The sequence below is a fragment of the Dermacentor albipictus genome, chromosome 1 (genome assembly GCF_038994185.2).
Source record: "Dermacentor albipictus isolate Rhodes 1998 colony chromosome 1, USDA_Dalb.pri_finalv2, whole genome shotgun sequence".
NCBI classification, from domain to species: domain Eukaryota; kingdom Metazoa; phylum Arthropoda; class Arachnida; order Ixodida; family Ixodidae; genus Dermacentor; species Dermacentor albipictus.
In genome coordinates, this window is record NC_091821.1 from 101491631 (window position 1) to 101516551 (window position 24921).

At 42.1% G+C, this 24921-nt stretch overlaps 1 protein-coding gene across 5 annotated transcripts in view; it reads left to right on the forward strand.

Moving 5' to 3' along the window:
• LOC135906161 (protein SCAI) overlaps positions 1-24921 on the forward strand; it is a 97406-nt gene that overhangs the window by 54828 nt on the left and 17657 nt on the right. For 4 of the 5 annotated variants that reach the window (XM_065437399.2, XM_065437401.2, XM_065437400.2 and 1 more), the window contains exons 11-12: positions 5097-5270; positions 9397-9497. In XM_065437399.2, the coding sequence (XP_065293471.1) occupies positions 5097-5270; positions 9397-9497 (275 nt within the window). Of the gene's footprint in view, positions 1-5096; positions 5271-9396; positions 9498-14787; positions 16584-24921 lie in introns of those variants that run through there. The other variant, XM_065437403.2, reaches the window with a different exon arrangement.

Below are 24921 nucleotides of genomic sequence, written 5' to 3' on the forward strand. Positions count from 1 at the left end.
CATCCATGCAATCGTGGAATTATCTGTTACCACTGTGAATTGTCAGCCAAACAAATAATGACGGAAGTTCTCATCCATGCTCCAAACTACAGCCAAACACAGTTCATTTGAATGGTAATGACGCTCCTCGCCTGAGAGTTTACAATTGGCATAAACGACAACGTGTGCACACCCACTTGTGTCACGCTGAAGCAAAACTGCCCCTATGCCAATCTGACTCGTATCAGTATTTACTTCTGTCACCTAATCTTCATTAAAGTGGCACAGCACCGGACTATGTGTCAGCTGGTGTTTGAGGGTTTGGAAGGCTTTGTCCTTTGAAGGGCCCCATTGAAATTGAGCTCCTTACTTTAACAAGTCCATGAGTGGAGTAGCAGTTGATGCAATGTTTGGAACAAACTTCCACAAGTACAACACCATATTGAGGAATACTTGGAGCTGTTTAATACAGGTTGGTGCAGGATATTTGACTACGGTGTCTATGTGTTCAGGTAGGGGTTGTACGCCGTAACGAGAGATCTTATAGCCGAGATAAGATGTTGTAGTCAATCTGAATTGACATTGCTCGCAGTCAAGTCAAAACAAGCTGTTATGCGATCTCTGTAGTATTTCGTCGAGGTTTTACAGATGTTTTTTGGTTTCCCCCGTAACTAAAATGTCGTCGAGGAACACAACACAGGCGTGGTCTATCAGTGCACCCAACTTAGGGTTCATGGCGCGCTAGAAAGTACTTGGGGCTTTTTGCAGTCTGAAAGGCATCCAGTAAGATTTGTATAAGCCAGATTGGGTCCGGAAGGCTGTCTTAAACGTATCCTCTTCAGCCATGTTTATCTGCCAATACCCCACTTTCAAATCTAGAGACTAAAAGAACCTGGCATTCCGTACGACATAATGGCATCGTCAATGCGTGGCATTGGGTGTGAGTCTGGTATAGTATGTTTGTTCAACTCTCAGTTGTTGTCACAGAATCGGAGATTCCCGTCCTTTTTACGGACTGGTACGACAGCTGCAGCCCAGACTAGAAGACAGCTTGATGACGTTAGCGGCTAGCATTTGTTGTACCTTTTGGTCAATTACAGTCCGCTCTCATTTGGTGTATCTTCGCAGCGGTATGGACACTGGCAGATGATTGTCGGTTGGAGTATCGTGCTCTAGCACTCTAGTGCCGGGTAGCTGTGCAGTAGTATCAGTGAAGAGTGACTTGTGCCATTCGAGTATAGCGGAGAGTGTAAGTGACGTTGTTAGCTCACCCTGCGAATGAGCTGGAGGCATACCCGGAGCCACAGAATGGAGGCTGATGCTACTTCCTTCTACGGTGAGCCACAGTTCTCCTGAAAGAAGGTAGTCGGCTCCTCAAACCATGTCTGCAGACAGGTCTTCAAAGACTGGCACGGAGGTTCAGGGCACCGGCTGGTAGTACGTCACCACTGAGGCCCCGTAGGGGAGCCTCAGTACAAGGCTGGAGAGTTTCTGGGGGTGTGGCAGCGAAGCAGCGCCATACCCTGTGCTCCCACATCGACAGGTGCCGTAAGTTCTTCAATGCCCGTTGATGCGGACAATGAGTGTTGGAAGCAGGCTTGTTCGATATTGCATGGATGGATGATGGGCTTAGGGCAGTTATATCCATGGCCAGATCGGCCACACGCAAAGCAGCTGCGTCTCGGTGTAGCCATCTCCTGTGACGAGCGGCAACTAGAAATGTACTGCAACTCCGCCACCTGGCTCATGAAAATGGAGATGTTGGCTTGGAGTGTGTGCAGGGACAATATGGCCGCATGCGTCGAATCGTGTATCCCGTCGATGACGTACTGCCTGGCTGCCGGGGAGGACCAGGGTATGTCGCAAGCTTGTAATAGGGACAGCTTGTCGTAAATGTAGGTTCCAATGTCCTCGGTTGAGCCTCAACGGTTTGACCGCACTGTCACGAAACGCACGTCATAAGCGCTCGGAAGCGGTGCAAATGCAGCCGTCAGGGTCACGCTCCAAGTCAGTCATGTGGTATATACACTGCCTTGGAATCGATGCCATGCTTGGGCGGATTCTTGAAGATGGCCTTCGGCAATGGATTTTTAGTAGTCTGCCCAGGAGTGCTTGAGAGCAACTGAGTTGACGATGGGGAGCCATGTGGTCGGGTCATCTTTAAAACCATGAAAACATGGAATTTCGTTCTCAGAGAGCAATGTGAATGTGGCACACCCAAATCCTGATGTTTTGAGCTGTTGAGTCAGCAGGGACATAGCTTGTGTAACGGCGATGCTGCAGTCCTGCCGTGGAGCCATCGTGGAGGCTTGGATACCGTCCGTTGACGTCACTGGTGGCGAGTCTGAGAGTACATGCCCACTTCGAAGTGTCATGCATGCAGGGCTGTTGGGGTCTTAGACGGGGGTCGGGGTTTAGCAACTGCGCCATTGTAAGAGATGAGATAGGAGCAACACCTGTTCCTTCGGCAAGCTGTTCTATTTCGCTCACTTAGTCGTCCTCCACCTCACTCTATCCAGCCTCTAATACTAAATGTGCGGGTAGAAAGCTTACATGGTGCCCCGCCCTCTCTGCATGCTCATTCTGTGCAGACATGGCAGCGGGTGCGTATGTGCTCAGCCGTACTTACAGCCATGCGCAGCCATGGCTGAGATGCATGCCAGAAATTGCGATGTGCACCAACATATCCCTCACTTCTATCTATCTGCTGTCTATGTTCTCACCAGACTTTGTGTAGTCAGATAGTATGCGCGACTCGAATAGTGTTCTACTTTCTCGAAGGCATGCGAGCACCAGTGATTAAACTGGAACCTTTGATGAGTCATGTATAAAGGACGACTCACTTGACCCACAAATCAGGTTTTAATGATCGATGAATGTGTTTGCCACCATCATTTTGCTATTTGTTTTGCTAGGCACAGGTTTGCCCACTGAAACAGTTCCGTGACTTGCGTTGTGCAACTGGTGATTGTTCAGTGTTATTAAAACATGACAATATGGCACATAATTTTTTGAAAGGGCCCCTCACCAGGTTTGAACATTGCAAATAGACAAGCACAGGGCTTAGATCATGTGCTAATTGAGTTGCGAAGTATTACATCGATGTATGGCATGAAAACAGCTGAAAATTCAAACATAAGCCTGTGGGCTCTTCTCCCTGAAGGGGCCACTTGGCCCACCTACAAAATGATGTTGCGTGCATGCAGTGTCATCTTCAGAAGCCATCTTGCTTCCATGTCATGCTCGTGGCACCTGTAGCACCCAAATAGCCAGCAGCGGGCTGCGTAGACATCTCACATTGTGGACCCACCTGATTTGGTGTTTGCATTTCAGTACAGTGTAGTGCATGAACAAAATAATAGCGTTAGATTAATGTTCTTACCTATGTGGTGGATAAATATAAACATTGCATGAGGTTACATGTTGTATAGGATGAAAGTAAGCACAATCATCATTAGTTTATAGGATTTAATTAACTCTGCTTGAGTAAAGTAACATAGCAGAGTGTGGGTGCAAGCTAGTTGGTGATTCATGATTTTGAGAAGTTACCGCAAGCAAAACATGAGACTTCAAGAAAGGGATAACACGAAGTGGACAACACGACTGCTTCGTGTTGTCCCGTTCTTCAAGTCTCGTGTTTTGCTTGCGGTAACTTCCCAAAATCTTCAGTAAACTTTGCTTCACATAGATTCCAATATGTGCAATGAACCTGCATAATTTTGTTAAAAGTTTTTGTGGCAGAATGCTTCCTGGGCAGCAGTTTACATCAAAATTATAACCAAAATATAACCACATAATATGACCACAGTATACGACTTTAAGATATATATAACAAACTATATTATAGAACCAAAATTTCTGGTGAGGGGCACTTTAAGGGATTGTGCACTGGTCACAGGGACAGTGGGTAGACAAAATCTGATAACACTATCCATTCTCAAATATTGTCTCTAGTAAAGCTATCTTTCGCCCCCTAGCAAATGTGGTTCTAGCTTTGCATCATTAGCTGCTGTACTTGCTTCCATGAATGGCTTTGTTTTCTTTTTGGTATGTTCATTATGACCACTTAACCAAGAAAGAAAGAAAGAAAAACTTAACATTCGAATTCAGTTTGACATTAAACTTTCCACACCAACATCATTGTTTTGACTTTGTTCTGTTCAGACTTAATTTGTGCATATATTTCACTATTTGCATGCCTCTAGTGTTAGGCTTTTGCATCAAAATGTATCACTAGACAATGGAGCAATGTATACCTGCTATGAAGGTAGGCATGCATCTGTCTCATCAGATTACTGGTTCACTAATGCTTGATGAATTCCGATAGACACTGCCCACACTGCATGGGTGCCTCAAAACTATGTGGCACTGAGGCACCCTGCTTCTGCTGTCGTCAATGCGTCTCCTCAATGACGAGCCTTAATGATATGTTGATATACGAAAAAATTGCTTTATAATTTCACTCCAAAAGTTTCAAGTTGCAAGCCAATAATGTGAAGAAAAGCACCTGTGGCAATGATGTGAAAATGATGAGCAGGACGTAAGTGCACCCACTTGTCCTCAATGCATTTGATTTAGTCTTTTCAGCATGCATTGACGATGACGTTGACAATTCGTCAATTGTATGTAGTGCAAGTATCATATCATGGCACTGATGTGAAAAATGAAACAAAAGCAAGGAAGAAGAGATAAATAAATCCTTATATCTAGAAACAAAGCTTGTTCATGTTCTTATTCTCTTTCATCCACCTCCCCCTTTCTCTATTATTGTGACTGTGAAGTTTCTTTGACAACTAATTTTTTTTTTAAATCTTTGATGAATTTTGTTGTAGTGGGGCTGCTATTTTGTAGCAGTGCCTTTTTCGATGCTAATGCCTTTCGCCATTTTTTGCGTTCGTCAGTGGCCGCGTTCAGTGCTCTGCCTCAGGCAGAGCATCGAACACGACCACTAATAAATGCTAAAAACACTAAAAGGCATTAGCTTCGGGAAAGGGCGTTGCTACAATATTCCGGGCCAGGATTCACCTGTGTTGGTATTTTTTGTCCATCTTGTAGATTCTGATCTTTTATATAACGCATTGATTCTGTACTCTGCTTTGATTTATCTTTCTATTCAGATCAACAGCATAAGGGCAACCTGCTGACACTGTTCCTGCACAGTCCATTGACAGCCCTGTGCTTCGTGTGCCATGTAGTCGATGTGCCGGTCTCTCTTTGGGACAAGGCCCTGGGTCACCTTAATCGCTTTATGGCAGAGGCTAGCCGTGTCCTCATACGCTCCCGCAGCATAGGTGTGCCTTCATGGATTGCTTCTGCATGTGCAAGTTCAGAAAGAAATGAAAACACCTTCTCCATTGTGACAGTAGCCTGGAGGCTTTCTTGTAGGGCAGCTTTGCTGAGGCAGTGTCATTTTTATGCCTAGCAGAGAAATACTGCACATATGAATTGTTATGATGTTTATTGCTGATGAGGCTGCTTGGCTTTGGTGGCCTGGAAAGGTGCACAAAGGAGTAGAAAGGTGGTGGTTTTTTTACTCGTGACACTGCTGCAGTTTGTGCAGTGTGTATCCCAGCTTTTGATATTTGCTGTGGACGAACTAGGTACGTATCACTGCCATGCATGGTATTCAGTGAAATCTTGCACTGTTTTGTTTCAGTACAAAGTCTGTGCACATGAGCCAGTATTTTCTCACTTATTTCTGCTTTTCTTCTATATTCAATTGTAAATTCGAATTCAGTACAAAATTAATTTTGTATGATAGCAAGGTTTTACAGGAAATGTAAAAATAGAGTAGGTTTATGATTATGTCACATCAAAGTCAATACAAAAAGGCATTGTGCAATGTGAAAATGAAAATCTTTCGATTATTTGTTTACTTAAATTGGGGGCCTCCCACTACTGCCTATGAGCCAGAAAAGCTAGACCGCCAGATGCCTCCCTACTATCTTGCAACTAGTTGTGGCCACTACAATGGCATATCTTGCTCTCTTTCTATATATGCGGCCAACAGGCAATGGAGCCAAGGAAAGCATTGGGGTACTAATTAGCTGTAGCTGAAATCGAAATATAGAAAATAATGAAGGGAGGAAAAGGTGAAAAATAAAAGTGGATGAAAAGATAACTTGTCGTTAGGAGCCAAATTCGCAATCTTCACATTATGTGTGCATTGCACTACCAATCGTGCCGCGGCAACAGCCCACAATGTGTTTGCTACCTTGGGAATTTATGTGTGCTATATCTACCCCTGGGTGTGTTAGCCAGTGCCACTCAGGGCCATGGCGGGCGGATGTGGAACATCTAGGGCTAGGTCTTGTACACATAAATACCCAAGATGGTGGCTGGATTGATGGCTGTCGCTGTAGCACAATTGGTAGTGCAATACATGTATAGTGCGGAGGTTGTAGGTTCGGCTCCCACCAGCAACAAGTTATTTATTCATTTATTCAAACTACCTTACAGGCCCAAAGAACAGGCCTGTTATATCATGTTACATTATCTTTTCGTCCACTTTCATTTTCCCCTTTCCTCATTATTTTCTGCACTTCAATTTTAACCACTGCTAATTACTCCTATGATATTCTTCGCTTCATTGCCTGTTGGTTTTATATGGTCATGATTAACAAAAATTGAGCCCCTTAATTTCCCTACTTCTCGTTCCCTTCCTGTAAGCTTGTTGCAGGCATTGTGTGCAGTCCCACATATTCTCGTCAGCACTGTTGTATTTGCACATTACTTACTACTGTGGTCAGAAAATTTACAACTATGTCCACATTCTTCAGACATCTTACTGCTGAGCACTTGTGAACACTTCACCTACCATGCATTTGCAGGTGCATTATTCTTGACTTGTCACATTTAGGTATGCCACTTTCATTGTGGGCTGATGACTTAACCAGCTGCATTGGTAAAAAGAAATTGTGTCCAAGCCAGTTCTTGTTAGCTTTGTTGTTTCATCAGGTAGTTGTTTAAGAGCCATTAAGCCACTTCTGACATTTTGAGCACACTTAAAATAAATGTGCATTTTATCCAGAATGCTGCGACAATCACCTTTGGCAAATGTGGCAGTGCCACACACTGCAAGGAATTTACAGATTAAACAAACGCTGCTATGCTCGGCTCTTAGCTTTCCCAGTCCCCTATTTGCAGATTGTGATGCCAGCGGGGTCATGCATGTGAGGTCACCAGGGTAAAAGCTGTTGCTTGGTTGATTGAATCGGAATCGATAGGCAGCTGCCTGTTCTTAGAAGGGAGGGGCTTTGCCCTTTGTTGTGCCACTGATACTTCCTTGAAACTTTCGCTCAGCTGGTGTTTGCATGAAAGACAATCAGGGGGGGGACAATGGAGGGACTCTTTTTCTAGTCCTTTGCTCTGCTTGATTGATGTGAACCGTAGCTTTCGGTGAACTACACAGAGCTGGTGAGATGGAGTACCGAGAAGCATGTGGCGAGGAGGAGGCAGCACCTGTGGAGAAGGTAGCGAATGCGAGCAAGAAACTACAACTGCCACATAGTCTTTCATCATTTCAAAAAATTATGGCATTGCTTTGAAATTTTCTTCGGCTCTATGCATATTGTAAACTGGTACACAGCCGCCACTGTATGATAAAATTTCAAGCTTAGAGTGGTCTAGGGGTGCGTAAGTGCATTGATAAGATGGGTAGCAAAGGACAACATTACATAAACAAGTGATATTTGCTGAAGTGGGGCACCACTCTGGATATTACATGATACAGAACTATTGCCAGAAGCAATTGTTTGTGAATATTAACCCTGGTCATTTTCAGCTGGAGGTATATCAGCAGCTGTATTATGATCTGAATAATTATAACAGGACCACACTTTATTTTTTACTTCATGTCAGTGGTGTGCCCCTTTCCCGTTATTGTCGTGTAGTAGCTGCATTAGCACAGGTACCTGTTTGGAGTGGCGATAAATGCACAAAGGTGAATTTTTTGAAAAAGGCCCTGAAACACTTCTAACTAATCATGTAATGGCCTAACTATTAAATGACGTCACCACACGAATCTTCTACCACATAACTTTTTCAAATCCCTCAAGTATAAGCGAAGTTAGACATAGTTATCGCATCGATGAGCAACTTTCTCCATCCTTTTGTCTCCACTAGTGTGCTGAAAGCTACACAGGTTAGGTGGCAAGGGGGCAAAGTTGAATGCCTCACCAGCGAGAGGGCTTGTTGCGGCACCTCATGGCAGCCATGGTATCTAAGCTATGCAACAGGCTGCAGCTATCTCGGAGGCCACGCATCTATGCGCAACTGTTGTGTGTAGACTGCAATGCAAAGATTAAATGCTTTTTCTGTCTTTTTGAGATGGCTGACATATATATTTTTCATTTATTTACCTCAAAATTAGCAATAATATTATTACCGAGAATGTTCCTGCAATTATGAAATAGCAAATAGCTGTTGGTGGGCTTCACTGCTTGCAACAGTGACATTGCAAAGGCAAGACCAAGCGATTTTTCACTGTTTTTGGCACGAGATTGTAAATTTCCTGCTGTATGCAGTGCAATAATATTTGGCTTGTATGTTCACAGGAGCCTCTTCTGCAGAGTGGCAACGTTTTCATACTTTGTTGAAGAAGTGTTTCAGGGCCCCTTCAATAAGAGGTGCTGGCTTGAACCGTCCATCTCTTAAGCACTCATCACTTGGACTAAATTGGTCATGAGAAATAACTCTGAAAGCATAAATATGTAAAAAAAAGAAAGAAGAAAACAACAAAAATGTCACAGTCAAACTCTGGAGCAGAGGTTTCATACACACTAGGCTAGTGCTAAAAGTCTGTACAATGAGTCTTTGTGATGAACAAGCTTGAAGCACTTGGCTGTGATTGTGGACATGGCTGTGGATGTGGTTAACCTTTTGACGCTTCATAAGCTTGGTAATAATGGTCATTAAGACAGTGGTCTAGTGAGTGAATGAAGCACATATATTAGCTTTGCAGAGTGAATTTCACTTAAATGTTGAAGCCTTTCTGTCTATTGGCTGCTGATGCACATACCAAAACTTGCTGCTTCATTTTGAAAATGAGCAAGTGAAAATGACACATTAACATAATCTTTCATGTTGGCCATTTTAGCAGTTGCTATCTCCTGCAATTCATATTCTGCTAAGTGCTTTATGTCATAGTTCCTGCATACTGCGATGGTTACTTATATTCCATCTGCATCAGAAATTTCTGTTGGTCTATTCATTAACGTTACAGCTGTCACATGCTTACTTAGATAGAGATCATTTTTCACTTGTTTATGTTTGATTATGTAAGTTTGGCCTTCTTCATGTGATGTACCTATAATGTGGACCATTAGTTGCAAATTTTCTGCACCCTTTGCTTAGACATTTGATATGCTTAATTTGTTTTCATTTGGTTATAAGCGTCCTGATGTATTTGGCTTCTAGATCCCGCATACTTGCAATTCTATGGTGATGACTTCCTAAGGTTGTTGATGCTGAGGTTTATCTTCTGTCATGTTGTCCTAAAACTACATCGAATGTTCAAGGTAAGTTCATTTAAGTCAGCTTCTTGCATTCCAGAAAGTATAAAACAGTTTTTTATCCGAGCTTAACAATACTTAGTCACATATACGTTTATTCATGATCATTTTACAGCAATAATGTGTGTATATAACTCCAAACGTGGTCATATGTGATTGTTAAACTATGCGCTAACAGAAAAGTCAGCCTTATTATTCCACTTGTGGGGCTGAGAAGACTGAATCAAGTGTAATTTCTTTTCAAATCCCATTCCAGCTTGAGTGAAAATGCATCTCCACTTCAGTTCTAAAGAAAAACAAGAAAATTCATCTCGGTTCAAGCCAGTTCACTTTACGCATATCCCACATTCACAAAAAAGGAAAATATTTAAATCATAAGTACAGAAGGTTGAAACTAACAAGTGTTCTCAACCTTAACAGAACAGATCAATTCGCCTGTTTTTGTCGGTGCCATGCAGTATGTAGGAGCTCCACTCTAGTGGGACAGTGAGGTGGTGCTGCTGACATTGCTCTGGTACATAGCAGGCTGTTATGTACCAATGGGAAAGTATTGAAAAGTATATAGTTGGAAGTGGTAAAATATGTAGTGGGAAGTGAGAAAATACAGTTATACCTCGATATAACGAAGTCAGTAAATCGGTAATTTGCTTCGTTATATAGAAATTTCGTTCCATAAAAATTCGACTTTTTATGCAAATGAGTGCTGTCGCTGATCAATTTTTTTTGCACAGAAAGGGGCCACAGAATTTGCCGAATTATGGGGCAATAAAAAAAAGCAAATTTGAATGAGAAAACATTCACTTTGATAAATTTGGGAGTCGGCGACGAATGGTACGATTTCATGCCACATTCGTCGACAATATCTTCTCGGCGGTAGGAATTAATCGAAACCAGCCACACTTTCATGTGCACTCCACCCCACGGCTGATAGCGTTGCCTGCACTATGACGACGCTATCAGGAAAAGCGCCGGCAGTGGGGAACAAATGCTTCGTCTGCCTCTCACTTCAATGGGTCACCGAAACTCGAGATTACGCAACCTCCAATACTAAACGTCTGGTAAGACAGCTTACACGGAGCCACGCTGTCTCAGCACGGCCACTCTTTTCACATGCGGCAGATTACCTCTAAAGCAGGGTACGCGGCTGCATATTTGCTCACCCGTGCTGACGGCCATGTGCAGCCAGTGCTGACAGCCATGTGCAGCCACAGCCAAGCGCATGCCAGAAGTTGACGTGTGCAAACTTACCCACCCCCTCTGCACCCTCGCGCACACTTGATCACGTTACTGCGAGCTCGCTCCTCTCCTCCTCTTTCCTTTTGCTCACGCAGGAAGGTGGCACTCGTGAAGCCACCATTTCTCTTGTCCCACCCTCGCACAGTTTCCCTGTTACCTAAAGTACACACTGTGTGGGGCGCGATTGGATCTTATTGCACTCGGAACATGATGTGGCTCCACTTCGGCGGTAGCTCCTGTCACGCAGCACGCAATTTTAGAGGTGCGTTTGCAAGCAGCTGCTTGTAATTCAATCATTTGACCATATGCATCCGTGTACTGTCTTGGCATTCCATTGCGGCGGCAGTGAAATTTCATTATATTGAAATCGCATACGAACACACTTCGTTATGAGGTTCTACATACATGGTGTTCTATGGACAAGAGGTTGTGAAAAGTTAAATACTTTGTTATATCGAGAATTTCATTATATTGAGATTCAACTGTATACATCAGTTGGAAAGAGGAACTGTTAGGAACATCCTTATACTACCATATTTACTCGCATAATGATTGCACTCGCATAATGATCGCACTCTTGAATCTTGTCATCAAAATTAGATTCTTTTTTTCTTTCCCGTGTAATGATCACACCCTGAAGTTGTCGCAGCAATATGTCGTGTGCCAATTCTAGCTAATGATGATCGCGCCTACCATCAGTTGAATGCTACGCGAACGACTCTTGAAAGCATGCCAACTGGTCTGCACGAACCCAACATTCTTAAGTAGATGCCCCATTTCATTCCTTTCATCACTCCGCACTTCAATGAAAAAAAAAAAACTACAACCAAACTTGCCTCGGCTTTATTATTTGTACCCTTCATAATGGTTTTGGTCAACAACAACAACATAAAGGGCACCTTTCGATTCTTCTCATCTGCACTCGTGGGCACGCAACAAATCGCGAGCGGCAACGATAGTGGCCACGTTTACACTGAGAAGTGTACCCTATTCGTACACTAACGCTTGTAACACAGTCAATATATTCGCCCACCGTTGGCAGAAACGTGCCCTATTAGGCTAGCAGTGAAGACAAATGCCACAGTTTCCACATCATGCCTGCCATGTGTTTCTATGTAACTGGCAGCTAAGCGCGCCCATCTCTGTTTCTGTCTCCTCAAAGTAAACATGGCTACGTTATTGTCGCAAACTTGCCGATATTGACAATATTATTCATTGCTGATACGGAAGAAACTGTTTCAATGCGCGTAATGTACTCACGAGAAGAAAAATAATCGCGTTCCGCGCATTCAACTTGCTCCGCCGGCCGCGATTTTTGTTTTAGTGTCCCGCACTACTGTTACAGCGGCAGCCGCCTGCTTGTTGACTCGTTGTCATCCCGCAGCAAATGCAGAATGAAAAAAGAAAATGTTTCTTTTCCTGGGAAATTTAACCCGCGTAGATCGCACCCCTGAATTTGCATCAATTTTTTTGACAAGAAAGTGCAATCATTATGCGAGTAAATACGGCATGTGGGAAACTGTGTGAGGTTCATGGTGCCCTACATACTGCATATACCCTTTGTCAAAGTATACGGTCATGCTACGTGTTCTTGGAGCTGAATTTGGGTATTGTGGAGGTGTTTCTGCTGCACTATTGGCATGCTCAGATGCTGTTGGGAGTGGTCAGACTCTTCATTTTCACTATGTAAACCTTTTTGTCACCGTGAATGCCACAAAAGACTTTCCGTGTGCCCAGCAACAGCTCTAGTCTAGCCTGCAGTGCCTGACTACTTTTTACATAGGCTGTGGTACACTAACTCTTTGAAGGTAAGTTTTTATTTTTGCCAAATGCGACACCCCAGAGTCTATTTCTTTTATTGCAGATTTAAAATCTTTGGGGCGACATAGTATTTCAAAAAAGTTTACCACAATTCTTTTAAAGGCACCCTAAAGTGACAGAAAATATTTGGTAAACATTCATTGCCTGTTTATATATACAGATGGGCTTGCATAAATACTTACATTAAGAATAAAAAGTAGATACACTGGAATAGATATATGCGAATTCAGCACTAGAGCAGTAGTCCACACCACAGGAATCGCCGCTTGACTCACTTGCAGAAGAGCAACTGGCATGCATAATCGAATAGCATAATCGAACCATGCATGTGAACACGCACAAAAAAAATTCATGGTTGTGTGCCCTTCAGAAAAAACAAATAAGTCAGAAACTTGCAGTAATCATTCGTCCTATCAGCACCAAGAGCGATCAGTTTGGAAGTCTCAAGAAATGCACACACGGCAGCACCTTTCATATACGGAGGCATCGATTGTAATATCAGTGCCCGCCTGTAAACAGATCTAATCGCACCGCTGTGAGCAGGGAATGAGCGAGCATCTAGCGGTCATCCTTTGATGGATTAGAAACCAGATAAACATCAGTTTTCGCGAGCGCGGCAAACAAACAGCCTTCAAGTCGAAACCAAAACTAACCACTGCGTGCCTGCAGATGCGGATGCGCTAGCTGTCACCGGCACGCCAGTGTAAACAAGCCACGGAAATATAACCAAGAGACTATGGAGTGAAAAAAAAATTTCTGGTATCCACACAGGGTTGCAGGACTTGCTGGGCAACAGAGAGTTGAAAAATTGGCACATTTTTCAAACATGCAGGCAACATCGTGAATATACAGCGTCGACCACTTGGGACTTGTTTGCAGCGCCATATATACACTTCTTTGACCCTCGAAGGGTTAACTGAAGCATGAAGCTAATCATCTAGGCTTTCTGTTGACTTCTCTATCTAGGTTTTGACATTGTGTGTGAGTGGCATCTGATAGGGCTGAGGATATTGAGATTACCCTGCACAGAAATAGCACAGCTACCAGAACATCACATTAGATTCCAAATAGCACAGATCTTAAAACATTGCTGTGCTACAATTCATGTGCATGTAGCTAAACTTCTTTATAACATTGGCAAGGTGAAATGAATTATCCAAGAATGTTTGCCCAGTTGCTGTTTTAAAAGTACTGTTCTTGCGTAATTGCATGAATGACACTTTACATTTCCAAAGCCCTTGAATTCTATTAGTAAGTAGTTGTTCTCTTTATATAGATGGGTGTAAGGACGAAATGAGAAAATTTAAATTCATAGACTCTCTGAAAATGACTGAAGCTGTGCATGTTTGGTTTTGGCTGATTGCATTGTAAGCTTTCAGTACTGGGTAGAAATGATATTGAAAATGTGTTTTTAGTGTAATGGGGGGGGGGGGGATGTTCTAAGCACTTCAATATTTTTGTAGTATTGAACAAATCTCACTGCGAAATATCATATCCATCTCCATGTCCATCGTAAGCACACAGAAGGCACCAGAAATAAACAGAATGTCTATGTCTTGGGATTGTGAGCACTGCACAGGCCCGGGCTTATCTGAAAGCCCACCCCTGGCCCACGGGCCGAGTTGAGTCAGGTAAAGTGAGTCTTGGTGAGCCATGATCGAGCCTGGGCCTGATGCCCTCAGGCCTGTGCCAGGCCCAGGTTTGAAACTTCGGACTCAAGCCAGGCACAGGCCCGTTCACTAACAGGCCGAGGTCAGGCCTTTGAGCACATGCGGGCATTCTGCATAGACCCAAGGCATTCTATGTGAAGCTCAAGGCACAAGTTGGAAAAACTCACTTTTAATTAGCAAACAAAATGAAAAAAAGGTTCTAATTCATTTTTGTTTGAATTTTTTTGTAAAAATAGTTCTAATTCTTCTTTCTTTCTACAAAATATGTGCTTTCAAACTTTCAGCTGCTTCTGCACCTAATATAATTTTAGCATTTTTCTTGCTTTAAGAACTATTTGCAAGAGGCAAGTTATTGTGATAGCAATTAAGACACTAAAGGCACATGAGTGCCGCCGCCATCATGCTGTCAGGGTATCGGCATGCATGTGCAGCCTGTGCGTAGTTTTAGAAAGGATGTACAGAGGTATGGAGTGATGGAGTGAGTTTTGCTAAATGTCGAAGCCAAGTCACCCTAATACAGGGTATGAGACTGGGCTAGCTGGTGTTTCATCTTTATCTGCACTTTGTAGCAAGGTGGATCACCCTCATGCTCCACTGACTTGGCTGCTACCGGAGCAAGGGCAGCGTTCTGGCTTCCACTTCCGGCATGAGCATTGTGCGCACACACATTAGTGTTCTTGCTGAGCAGCTGTATGCGTACACTGGTTTGAGCTGAAAGGACAGTAAACAGCTAGCAAAATCTAGCATTGAGAAATGCTGACAGCTTTTGCAGTTTGCCGTGTCATCTCATGCACCATCGAAGTGTGACACCAGTAATGCCTTTACTGACTCTCCTCTTCGCACCACTGTTGAGGCTCGTCCGGCATTTGTCAAGGCTCTGTTCCGGCCTTGTAGCAGCAGTTGTCTCGCTAGCTGTGTCATGCCATGTCGCCTCTGCGTCTAGTTGGAACACCATGCGAGGAGCTTGAGCGTAATGCTAAACCTTGTTATTGCTGTTAGTGCTTTGTCTTCAGGCAAAACTGCCACTTCTTTTCAAGTGTGTATAATATGCTGTGTTTACAACATAAAATGTACAGAAGAGCTTTAAATAAAGTACTTCGCGATAAATTTTTAATCCAGGGTTTGCCTCTGTCAGCCTTTTCATGTCTACTGTACATGTTAGCTCTGTTGGAAAAAGCTTTTTTGTAGTGTTTTATTGTTGCTGCAGTTTTATTGTAATGTCTTTATTGTAATACACCACCTAACCGATGACTTTTTAAGGCATGTAGTTCACTGAGTTCCTCTAGCGTGCCTGGCCCAGGTCCTTTCACACAGTCACAGGTCCGGGTTGGGCCTGGTCATGCAGGCCCTGGCCCTGGCCCTGGCAGGGCCTGCACAACCAGGCCCGGGCTGAAAAATTTGGTTCTTGCAATGCTCTGTTGTGAGTTACCACTGGGTAAGCTGATGCAAAAGCCTGCAGCGCTCTGCCAAAGGACCTTGAAAGATTTTCTATCTTATCTTCATCAGCGAGAAAACTTCTTTCTGTTATGCATGTGTCAACACTCATTCATTTTTGCCATTGTTGAGTGCACAAAGCAGCAGTGCAATAGGTCTTATCAGCGTTTCATGAGCTTGCTGTTGAAGTGCTGTAAGCTTCTGATTTAATACAACGAATTGTGTGTGCTCGACGTGATTTTGCACTCGTATCATTGCTTCACAAGTATGTTCATGTGGCTAGCAAATCTTGTTTATGGCTTGAAGTTGCACTTTCCACACTGCAGATTATATAATCACCTCAGCTTCAAGCGCATCTACTGGAACACTCTTGCACTCAATTGGTCGGCGCTTCCTCATGCCATTCGGTTATGGAACGCTCTTACTGATTTCATCGTCTCCGAAATGAATCCTGATAAATTCCGCCATCTCATAAGTTCATATTGCACTGCCTAACAGCAACAAAATGCATGATGCATTTTCTTTTGTTTTTCAGTTATATGGGTTCTGTATGCGCTCCTTGTTTATGAGCTCATTATTTTGCTTATTATTCTTATATTTTTTTGTCCTATGACATTAGAGTGGCTATTTTTTTTACATTGCTTGCTGAAAGAACTGTATCTTTTGTCTTTTCTCTATTATGTACATTACCGTCTCCTATTATTTTTGTGCAATGCTGTAATGTTTGTAGAAGATGTGTATACATTTTTATATTGTCTATCAATAATGTATGTATATCATGTTTTTTTATATGCCCTTTATATATACTCTTTTATTCATTCTGTGAGACCTCCCTTACACAATGCCTCATACGAGGCCTGTAAGGAAATTTTAAATAAAATAAAAATAAAATTTGTGCTGCTGTTCTGCTGGCACATTTACAAAACGCTGATATCAACCCTCGTGATGCCAGTGATGAAGGTGAAAAAAAGTGAAGAATGAAATTGTTATAACAGCATAGGAAAAAAGCAGCAAATCCAACAAGTGTGATTCTACATAGAGCAAATCTTTGTGTGAGTGCATAAAGAGTCGAAACATGAGTTTATGTGACCCCATTGTTCAGAGCGGCAAGCAGGTTCACATCTGTCTTGGCATTCAGCACCTCCACCGATAAAGCAGACAGCATGGGCAAAGAGCCCATTGAGCAAGCCGCCAAGCACGAGACACATGCTTCATACCGATCGTGGGGTGTCCTGGTATTTTTTATTTTTTTCCCTTGTACGGCCACTGCTGCGGAGATGACACTGGTGATATATTGGCATCCCCTTTAAAATGGGGCAGTGTCAAAGTCACCTAGCCTGCTTGAGTTACTCTGGTATGCTATACATGCTTTTCATTCTAGCATTTTTTGTATACATCTTTTTAGTCTTTTTTTTCTTCCTCAAAACTTCTTTATCTATCTTGTACCGCTACCTATGCCTGTAACAGATCCAGTCGTATCAATCTCTTCCCTGTTTTTTTCCACCAATATTCTAAATGTCTCTTGCTTATCATGACTGCTGACCAGTTGATGCTTCCGTCCACTTTATATTCAAGCACTTCTGGAAGATGTACGTTACTTGCGGGTCTCATTGGTTGAATCCCTTCGTGAATGCCTGGAGGTGAGCGCCATCTGGTGCAGCACCCACGATCGTGAAAACCCAGCGAGGTTCAGAAAAGCTTCATTTTTAAAATTCTGTAACAATGTGTGCACTGCAGGTTATAGCGGCCTGGGTTAGACAGCTTAGCATGGCCAAAGCATGCTTTCTCCATGGACAGGCTCCTAGCTGCATCTTAAACTATATCGCATGAGCATCAATCACACACCATTTTAGTACCTTACAACTGCAATAATATATGAGGTCGGCAGAACTATGACAGGTACATAAAGTACTCTCCAGTGCAAGCATTTTCTGCTATGCTGTTCCCTTCAAGACAACGCATGCCCATTCATAGTGTACTGGTGCGATATAGTTAAAAATGCAGGAGGCTGTACCACAAGATATGTACTCCTTTGTTAGCATTTTTTTGCAGTGTAGTATGCAACCTTTGACCAAGGCACGAGATATGTGCACAGGGCACTGGAGAGTGTGGGACTGGTGGTGTTTGCAGAGTGCAATGACGAAGCATTTGTGCTAGAATGCAGGCATGGCACCAACTCAGCAGTGCGGCCAGTTTGGTGCATTGCCACATAGCCAACACATTAGTGAGTTTTTAACTGCTGGATAAGAGTTACACTGTTGTGCACCACCAGATTTCGATGTCGGATTATCGCCTCGCTGCAAAATTATCTGTAAATTGTCATCATAAACTGAAAGAAGGTTCGTTATATCCAATTATAAAAAATTCTTGCTTAATTAGAATTAGATTTTGAATGCGTGGATTTTTATGGGAATAAAGGCAAATTAAGATTGCTTCAGAAGCTTGATGTGGGCGAGTTTGTTTAACATACTTGAAGCGCTACAAAGATGCGGACTAAAAGAAGAACATGTACGACAGACAAGCGCTAACTTCTAACTTAATGTTTATTTGAAGAAACAGGGTTTATATAGATAGAAACACGAATAGTACCACCGTGACATCACAACCTCTCTATCACATCAGAAAAGCAATCTCTTTTTCGGGCAAGTGCCACTTATGGGCAGCTAATGCATCCCCTCAGCCCTTGCAATGTAAAACTCTTCTAATATCTCTCTTTCTAGTCTATCTCTAGAACATGCCAGAAACTTGGTGTCATGAAGATACGGACGGCATTTGTGACATTTACAATGTTCAGCCAGATGACCCACCGCATTGTTATTTATGGCCCAAGTGTGCTCTTGTGCCTTTTCATTGTAATGCCATCCTGTTTGCCCAGTATAAACTTGCTTGCAACTTAGGGGTATCTCATATATGACATTTCTAGTGCATTTCGGCTACTGCACTGCATGTTTCTTAGAGCATGGTTTGGGCTCTGCTTTTGTCACCATAGGGCATATCTTGGCCAATTTACATGGTACGTTGAAGGCAAGATTAACAGTGTGCATTTGCACAACCTTCTTGAGGTTGTGGGACACCCTGTGCTTATATGGAATCACTTGTGCTCTCTTCCTATCAACTCGCCTTTCTTTGTTAATGCCCTCCCTTACCTGTTTGATCTTTTTGAAGAAGCTTATCACAGATGCTAGAAACCAAATAAGGGAAAGTGGCTAGGTGCAGCCTTGTAACCTGGTTGTTAAAGCTGCTTTCTACTTTGTGGATGCAAGGTTTATTTAGAGCTTCCTTTAGACAAGTCATTGCAACTCCTCTTTTTACTAACTTGGAGTGGGCACTGTCATATGAAAATCAGCTGCTTGTTCAACCTTGGCTGGTATTCCAAATAAACATGCGTGTTCATTAAAGTGAGATTCAGGTCCAGGAAACGAATCCAATTATCACTTTGCCTTTCGCACATGAAATTTAGAGCCTCCGATGCATTTCTAAAGGTGTTATTTACCCATTGTACAGTGTAATCTAGCCCCTACCCTGGTACCACATTAAGAACCACCAGGTAGTCATAGACGTACCTCAGTATGGTAGGAGCACATGAATGATCCAGAATGCTATTTACACACTTGTCAAAGGCACTAAGAAAGATATTTGATAGAATGGGAGTAAGCGACGATCCAATACAAATATCCTTGCTTTGTACATACTGTTGGTTTTTGAAACATAGGTGGAATGAAGGTAAAAGTTCAAAAGTTCTAGAAACTGGTCACTATTCACTCCGGTTACACAACCGAACCTAACTTCACAAAATCTTCAATCTTGTTCCTAATGGTGCTGAGCACTCCCTCCTGAAGTATTGCGTAATACAAGTCTTGCACATCCAGTGAAAACACGTACACATCATTCCAAGTTCCTTGTTCTAAAGTCAGCACAACTTCACTAGAGCTCCGCACGAGGAAAGGGTCAACTAAGGGCAACTAGCATAAATGGCGCTTGAGGTAGTGCCCTACTTGCACAAATGCCATCCGTATCTTCGTGACATCAAGTTTCTGGCACATTCTAGAGATAGACTAGAAAGAGAGATATTAGAAGCGTTTTACATTGCAAGGGCCAAGGGTACGTACATAAACTGCCCGTCAGTGCCGCTTGCTGAAAAAAAGAGATTGCTTTTCTGATGCAATAGAGAGGTCGTGAGGTCACGGTGGTACTATTCGTGTTTCTATCGATACAAACCCTATTTCTCCAAATAAACATTTAGTTGGAAGTTAACACCTGTCTGTTGCACATGTTCTTCTCTTAGTCTGCGTCTTCGTAGCGCTGTTTTTCTTCAAGTAAGTATAATTCATTATATCCATTAGTTTTTTATAACTGGAAAATTGGGCCATTTGTTCTTTCATACTAACAATTTTAGTAGTAGCGGAAAGATAGCTTGACCAACTGAATTTTTCCTTCAAAGACAAATATAAAGTCAATACAGTCTGTTAAAATACCTTTCCAGAGATCTCGCAGCATATGTTTTTGCCAAGGAATGAATTAGTTGCAAAGAAAATTGTGGCTGAATGGGCTGATTTGTTCTACCACTATTCAAATCGCCTGCAATGATTGAGGCTGTGTGACGCAGCATAAAACATCACCATCATTTGCCGCCATAAGTGAGTAAACCGACGCCTGAAAACTGGCATTACATACTTTTACGTAAAACATGAAGGGATGGCTGGGAACCGAGCCATGACCGTGCGTTTAGTTGCATTGACAAGACCAAAACAAAATGCGTCTATTGTAAACTCGACCTACCGATAATCTTCGGAGGCTTGTCGCCGTGGCCGTTATTGATGCCCCCGATAATGGTACTTTGGCTTGTGATACTGGACTCCCTTTTGGTTATTCTTTGCTCACGACATCATATGGACGCGGCATTTTCTGTTGCCTGCAGTCAGCAAGAGCTTCTAGAGCTGGCAGAAACAGCACAGCACTACACAATACCAAACCTACCAAAATGTGAGAGCACAGACAGTGCAAAATCGAGCAAAAGCAAAACTTTTCTACCACCTGCAGCATCATCAAAGGTAGTCTCAGTGAGCTGGGAATCGAACAGAAGTGAGCAAATGGCATTTTCTTCCATGCTAAAATGCAATGTACAGTTGAATGCCTCCATGATGAACATCTCTGCAATGAAATTACCTATATAACAAAGAAACGAACTAACCTCTTCTTTCATTCGCCGCTCGTCCTAGCCATCCATCAATGGAATCTTCTGCCTGGCACCATTGCATCTGTCATTGATTACGAAGCATTTGTAACAAGCCTGAAACATCACCTTGAGCTGTAACCTTCATCTTTCCCCTCTCCCCACTTTTTACATGTGTGTATATGTAACACTACTCTCTGTAACAATTGAATGTTTGTTGATGATTGTTGCTATGTGTCTTTATATTTTGTTTTTCTTTTCAACATGCTGTTAATGGTCAGCGACTTCTGTACACATCATAGTATTGCGTTGCTTTGTACTTACTGTTGTCCCCCCCCTTTGTAATGCCTGCTGGGCCCTTAGGGTATTTGAATAAATAAATTAATTAATTTTGTCCTGGTTTTATTGTAAGTGGTGCGGAGCGCAACCTTTACAAAGAAGCGGCCTGTATAACGAATGATTTCGGACGCCCCAAGCACTTTGTTAAAGGCATTCGACTGTAACTGTCTTTTTATCATCAGTAGTTGATGACTAGTGACAAAATTATGAGGCAATGCAACGTCATCAGGCTAGTACTGGAATAGTATCTCTTTCGAGTTTCAAATTGTGGTCCACACTTACCTAATTTTCTTGCTTACTATAGCTTTGCTGTCAGTAACATTGATGTCTTGGATGTTTTTGAGCAGTAATTTATCACTTAGCTTGACTTAATATTTGCCTTTAGTGTTACGTTCAAGATGCAGTCACTTATTTCTCACAGCCAATTTTCGTGTGAACTAATACATCTTAGTTCTTTCTTTCTATGTACAGTATTGGTATAGAACCGACCTCCTGAAAAAACCTCTTGAAGGGCACATGCTTTGCTAATTCCATGGGCGTGTTTTATCGCTTTGCTATATCACTGCTGAGTGTAATTATTTTTGCTGCATAACTACTGCTGTGTAATCACTGTATTTTATTTACATTTGATGCTACACATATTCGTCATTAAGCATGTTCTGGCAATAAGCTCTGTTAGGTTGCTGACCCAACCTTGTGATAACCTTGAGAGTTGTGATTGGTTTCATTTGGTGTTCAGTATGTGTGAATAAAATTACAACGCTTAGGCTATTCGTCATTAAGCATGTTCTGGCAATAAGCTCTGTTAGGTTGCTGACCCAACCTTGAGATAACCTTGAGAGCATAACCTTGAGAGTTGTGATTGGTTTCATTTGGTGTTCAGTATGTGTGAATAAAATTACAACGCTTAGGCTTAGCAGCCAACCAAAATGGTAGGGGCACATGTGGACTAACAACGTTTGAAAATCTGACAGAATAATGTATGTAGCCCGAGTCGTTAAGAAATCTGAATAATGAAGCATCTCACTACAATCGTGATTCAGTTGGACAAGCTACAATAATTGCGCCTTTGTCCACCTGTTTTAAAATATGGTAACTGTAGAAAATATTTGTAGTCAAGGTCATGTATGGCTACAAAAAAAAGCAATTGTGCCAACCCATCAACTTTGATATTAATGAAGTTTAACTTATATGCAGATGATCTCTGACAGCAGTCTTTCTTGCAAGATATGTGAATTTTTAAGGTGCACATTATGCTTAGGCAAATGATTTGTGTACATTGAAGGTGATACTTGATGATGAAAGGTGTTGTGTAATCTCCAAACCATGACCGAACGCAGTAATTTCATACCATTAAGTATAGTTATTGAATATTGTTGGTTTTTAGCTCTAACTACTGTTTTCCAAGTTAACAGCTCCACGCCTTGATTAAAACACTGCAGAAGTACAATTGCTTTATCATTCCACAGTCTACACTTAGCTAGAACTGCTAACCACTTTGATAACTTGGTGTTGGGTTTTTATTGCTATGAGCTACTCTACTTCTTTCAGTTATGATATATTTTGCCTTAGATACCAGTATTTGCTTTCAATTTCATCAGTCAGTGCTGATGGAAACATATGACTATGGTAACGTGACAGAATAACTGATAGGTTCGGAGCAGCTTGTTAGTAAAGGGGTTTGTTATGCAATTGAAAACTCCTTTTTAATTTGTAATTATGATGAAAGGCTCAAGCCATCAGTCGGTTGCACTTTTGTCAGTATAAGGCTTATCTGTACAGGTTGTACCACATAACTTGAGCCAAAGTTTCAAAAATGAAAGGCACTCTGGATGCGAGTTGAACTGAATGAATAACGTTGGCACTGGCCTAGAGTTACTCAGCCAATTTTTTTATTTTCTCCTTAACTAACGGATTAGTTATGTTTAATTGACCAACTTTTTAAGTATTGGCTGCAGACCCCAAGTGTGATACGCAAAGTTGTAGAGCACCTTGAGAAACCTCTCAATAAATTGTTTCCAACACGATATATCTCATGTGGTCCATTTTTCCTCGTTCCAAAAAAAGTCCACGAAATATAAAGAAATACCACGTAATGGGGCGCTTGCACACTGTTATTGTGCTGCTCTCAAGCGTGCGATGGATCAACAAGGTTGGCTGCAGCAAGACTGGCCCACGACAGGGCATTTGCGCCGTCATGTGCTAAGAACCACATGCCCAGATACCTACACCAGGCATAACACCCTTATGCGGGCCAGTCTTGCTGCAGCCACCCTTGTTCATCCATCACACGCTTGAGAGCAGCACAATAATAATGCGCAAGCGCCCCATCACGTGGTATTTTTTCATATTTCGCGGGCTTTCTTCGGAACGCAGAGAAAAGGACCACGTGAGATATATCGTGTTGGAAACAATTTATTGAGAGGTTTCTCAAGGTGCTCTAGAACTTTGCGTATCACACTTGGGGTCTGCAGCCAATGCTTAAAAAGTTGATTAATTAAATATAACTAATCCGTTAGTTAAGGGGAAACTAAAAAATAGCCTGAGTAACTCTAGGCCAGTGCCAACATTATGTAATCGGTTCAACTCGCGTCCGGAGTGCCTTTCACTATTAAAACTTTGACTCAAGTTATGTGGGACAACCTGTATAGGTCTGCTGAAAACGCTGCCACTGTGCGTATGTGTGCGTGCGTACGCAACTTATGTTTAGTAAGGTATTAAGGGATGCTGGGAAGCACATTATTATTAGTTAATGACGGTGGTGAAACCAAACGCAGTAGCATCATGCTATGGTTTGGTTAGGATTCTGTTGAAGGAATCTCCAAGTGAAACAAGTCAGCTCATTGCAGCTTTTCCTGTGGTTGCTATTAGCCTTTTCATTTTTTTTTCCATTATGACTCTACCTGCTGTGGCTAAGCAGAAAGTGTTGCACAAAGAAAGTCAAAGGGTTTGCTTTTTGTTTCTGCAGGCTTTCCTTTTATTTATGCTAAAGTGGAGCATTCTAGAAGGTGTTATATCTATACTTCTAAGAATATATATATAGTATTTTGAAATAATGATGTAGTATCAGAGTACTGTGTGGGGTTAGTTGGTGCAGAGCTTAAGAAGGATGTGTGGTGCAAGGTTAAAATCAATGGAAGAAATAAGAGAAAGTATTCTCTTATTTCTTCTATTCATTTTAACCTTGTGCCACACATCTTTTTTATGTAATATCGGGTTGCTAATAGTGACCAGCCACTTCACACCAAATTTTCATAATGACTCGGTGGGTAACTAAACTGCATGTGACAATGGGGCCATCATCGCGTATCAGGTACAACAAAATTCTGCCTTTGGATATGCTGCTTTCTAAAAAATCTAGCATCATGTGAAATAATGTAGTGAAATATTGCCAAGAAAATCATGCTGATGCGAGTTGTAGTCATCACAGTTGTTACCTTAAATCTGTTTCACGATTGTTGCATGGTTTCATACATTTGTAAAGTCTGCTGTGTACTTGAAGTGACCGGGTGCAATGCAAAGGATTTTCAAAGAAGTACATATTTATACTTTTTCGGCAAGGGCTATTTGCTATTTCAGTCAGTTGTTTGTTTAAACACTAAACCGAAAGTTTTACTGTGTGAAGTTTCGTTTTTACTATGTTGTTTCATAAATGTTGGAGAGAGAGTGAAATTTATTTCAAATGAGTTTTCATTGCTATGGGGCCATCTTAAAAAGTCCTCTATTGTGACACTGCACCTTACCAAGGCAGTGGAAA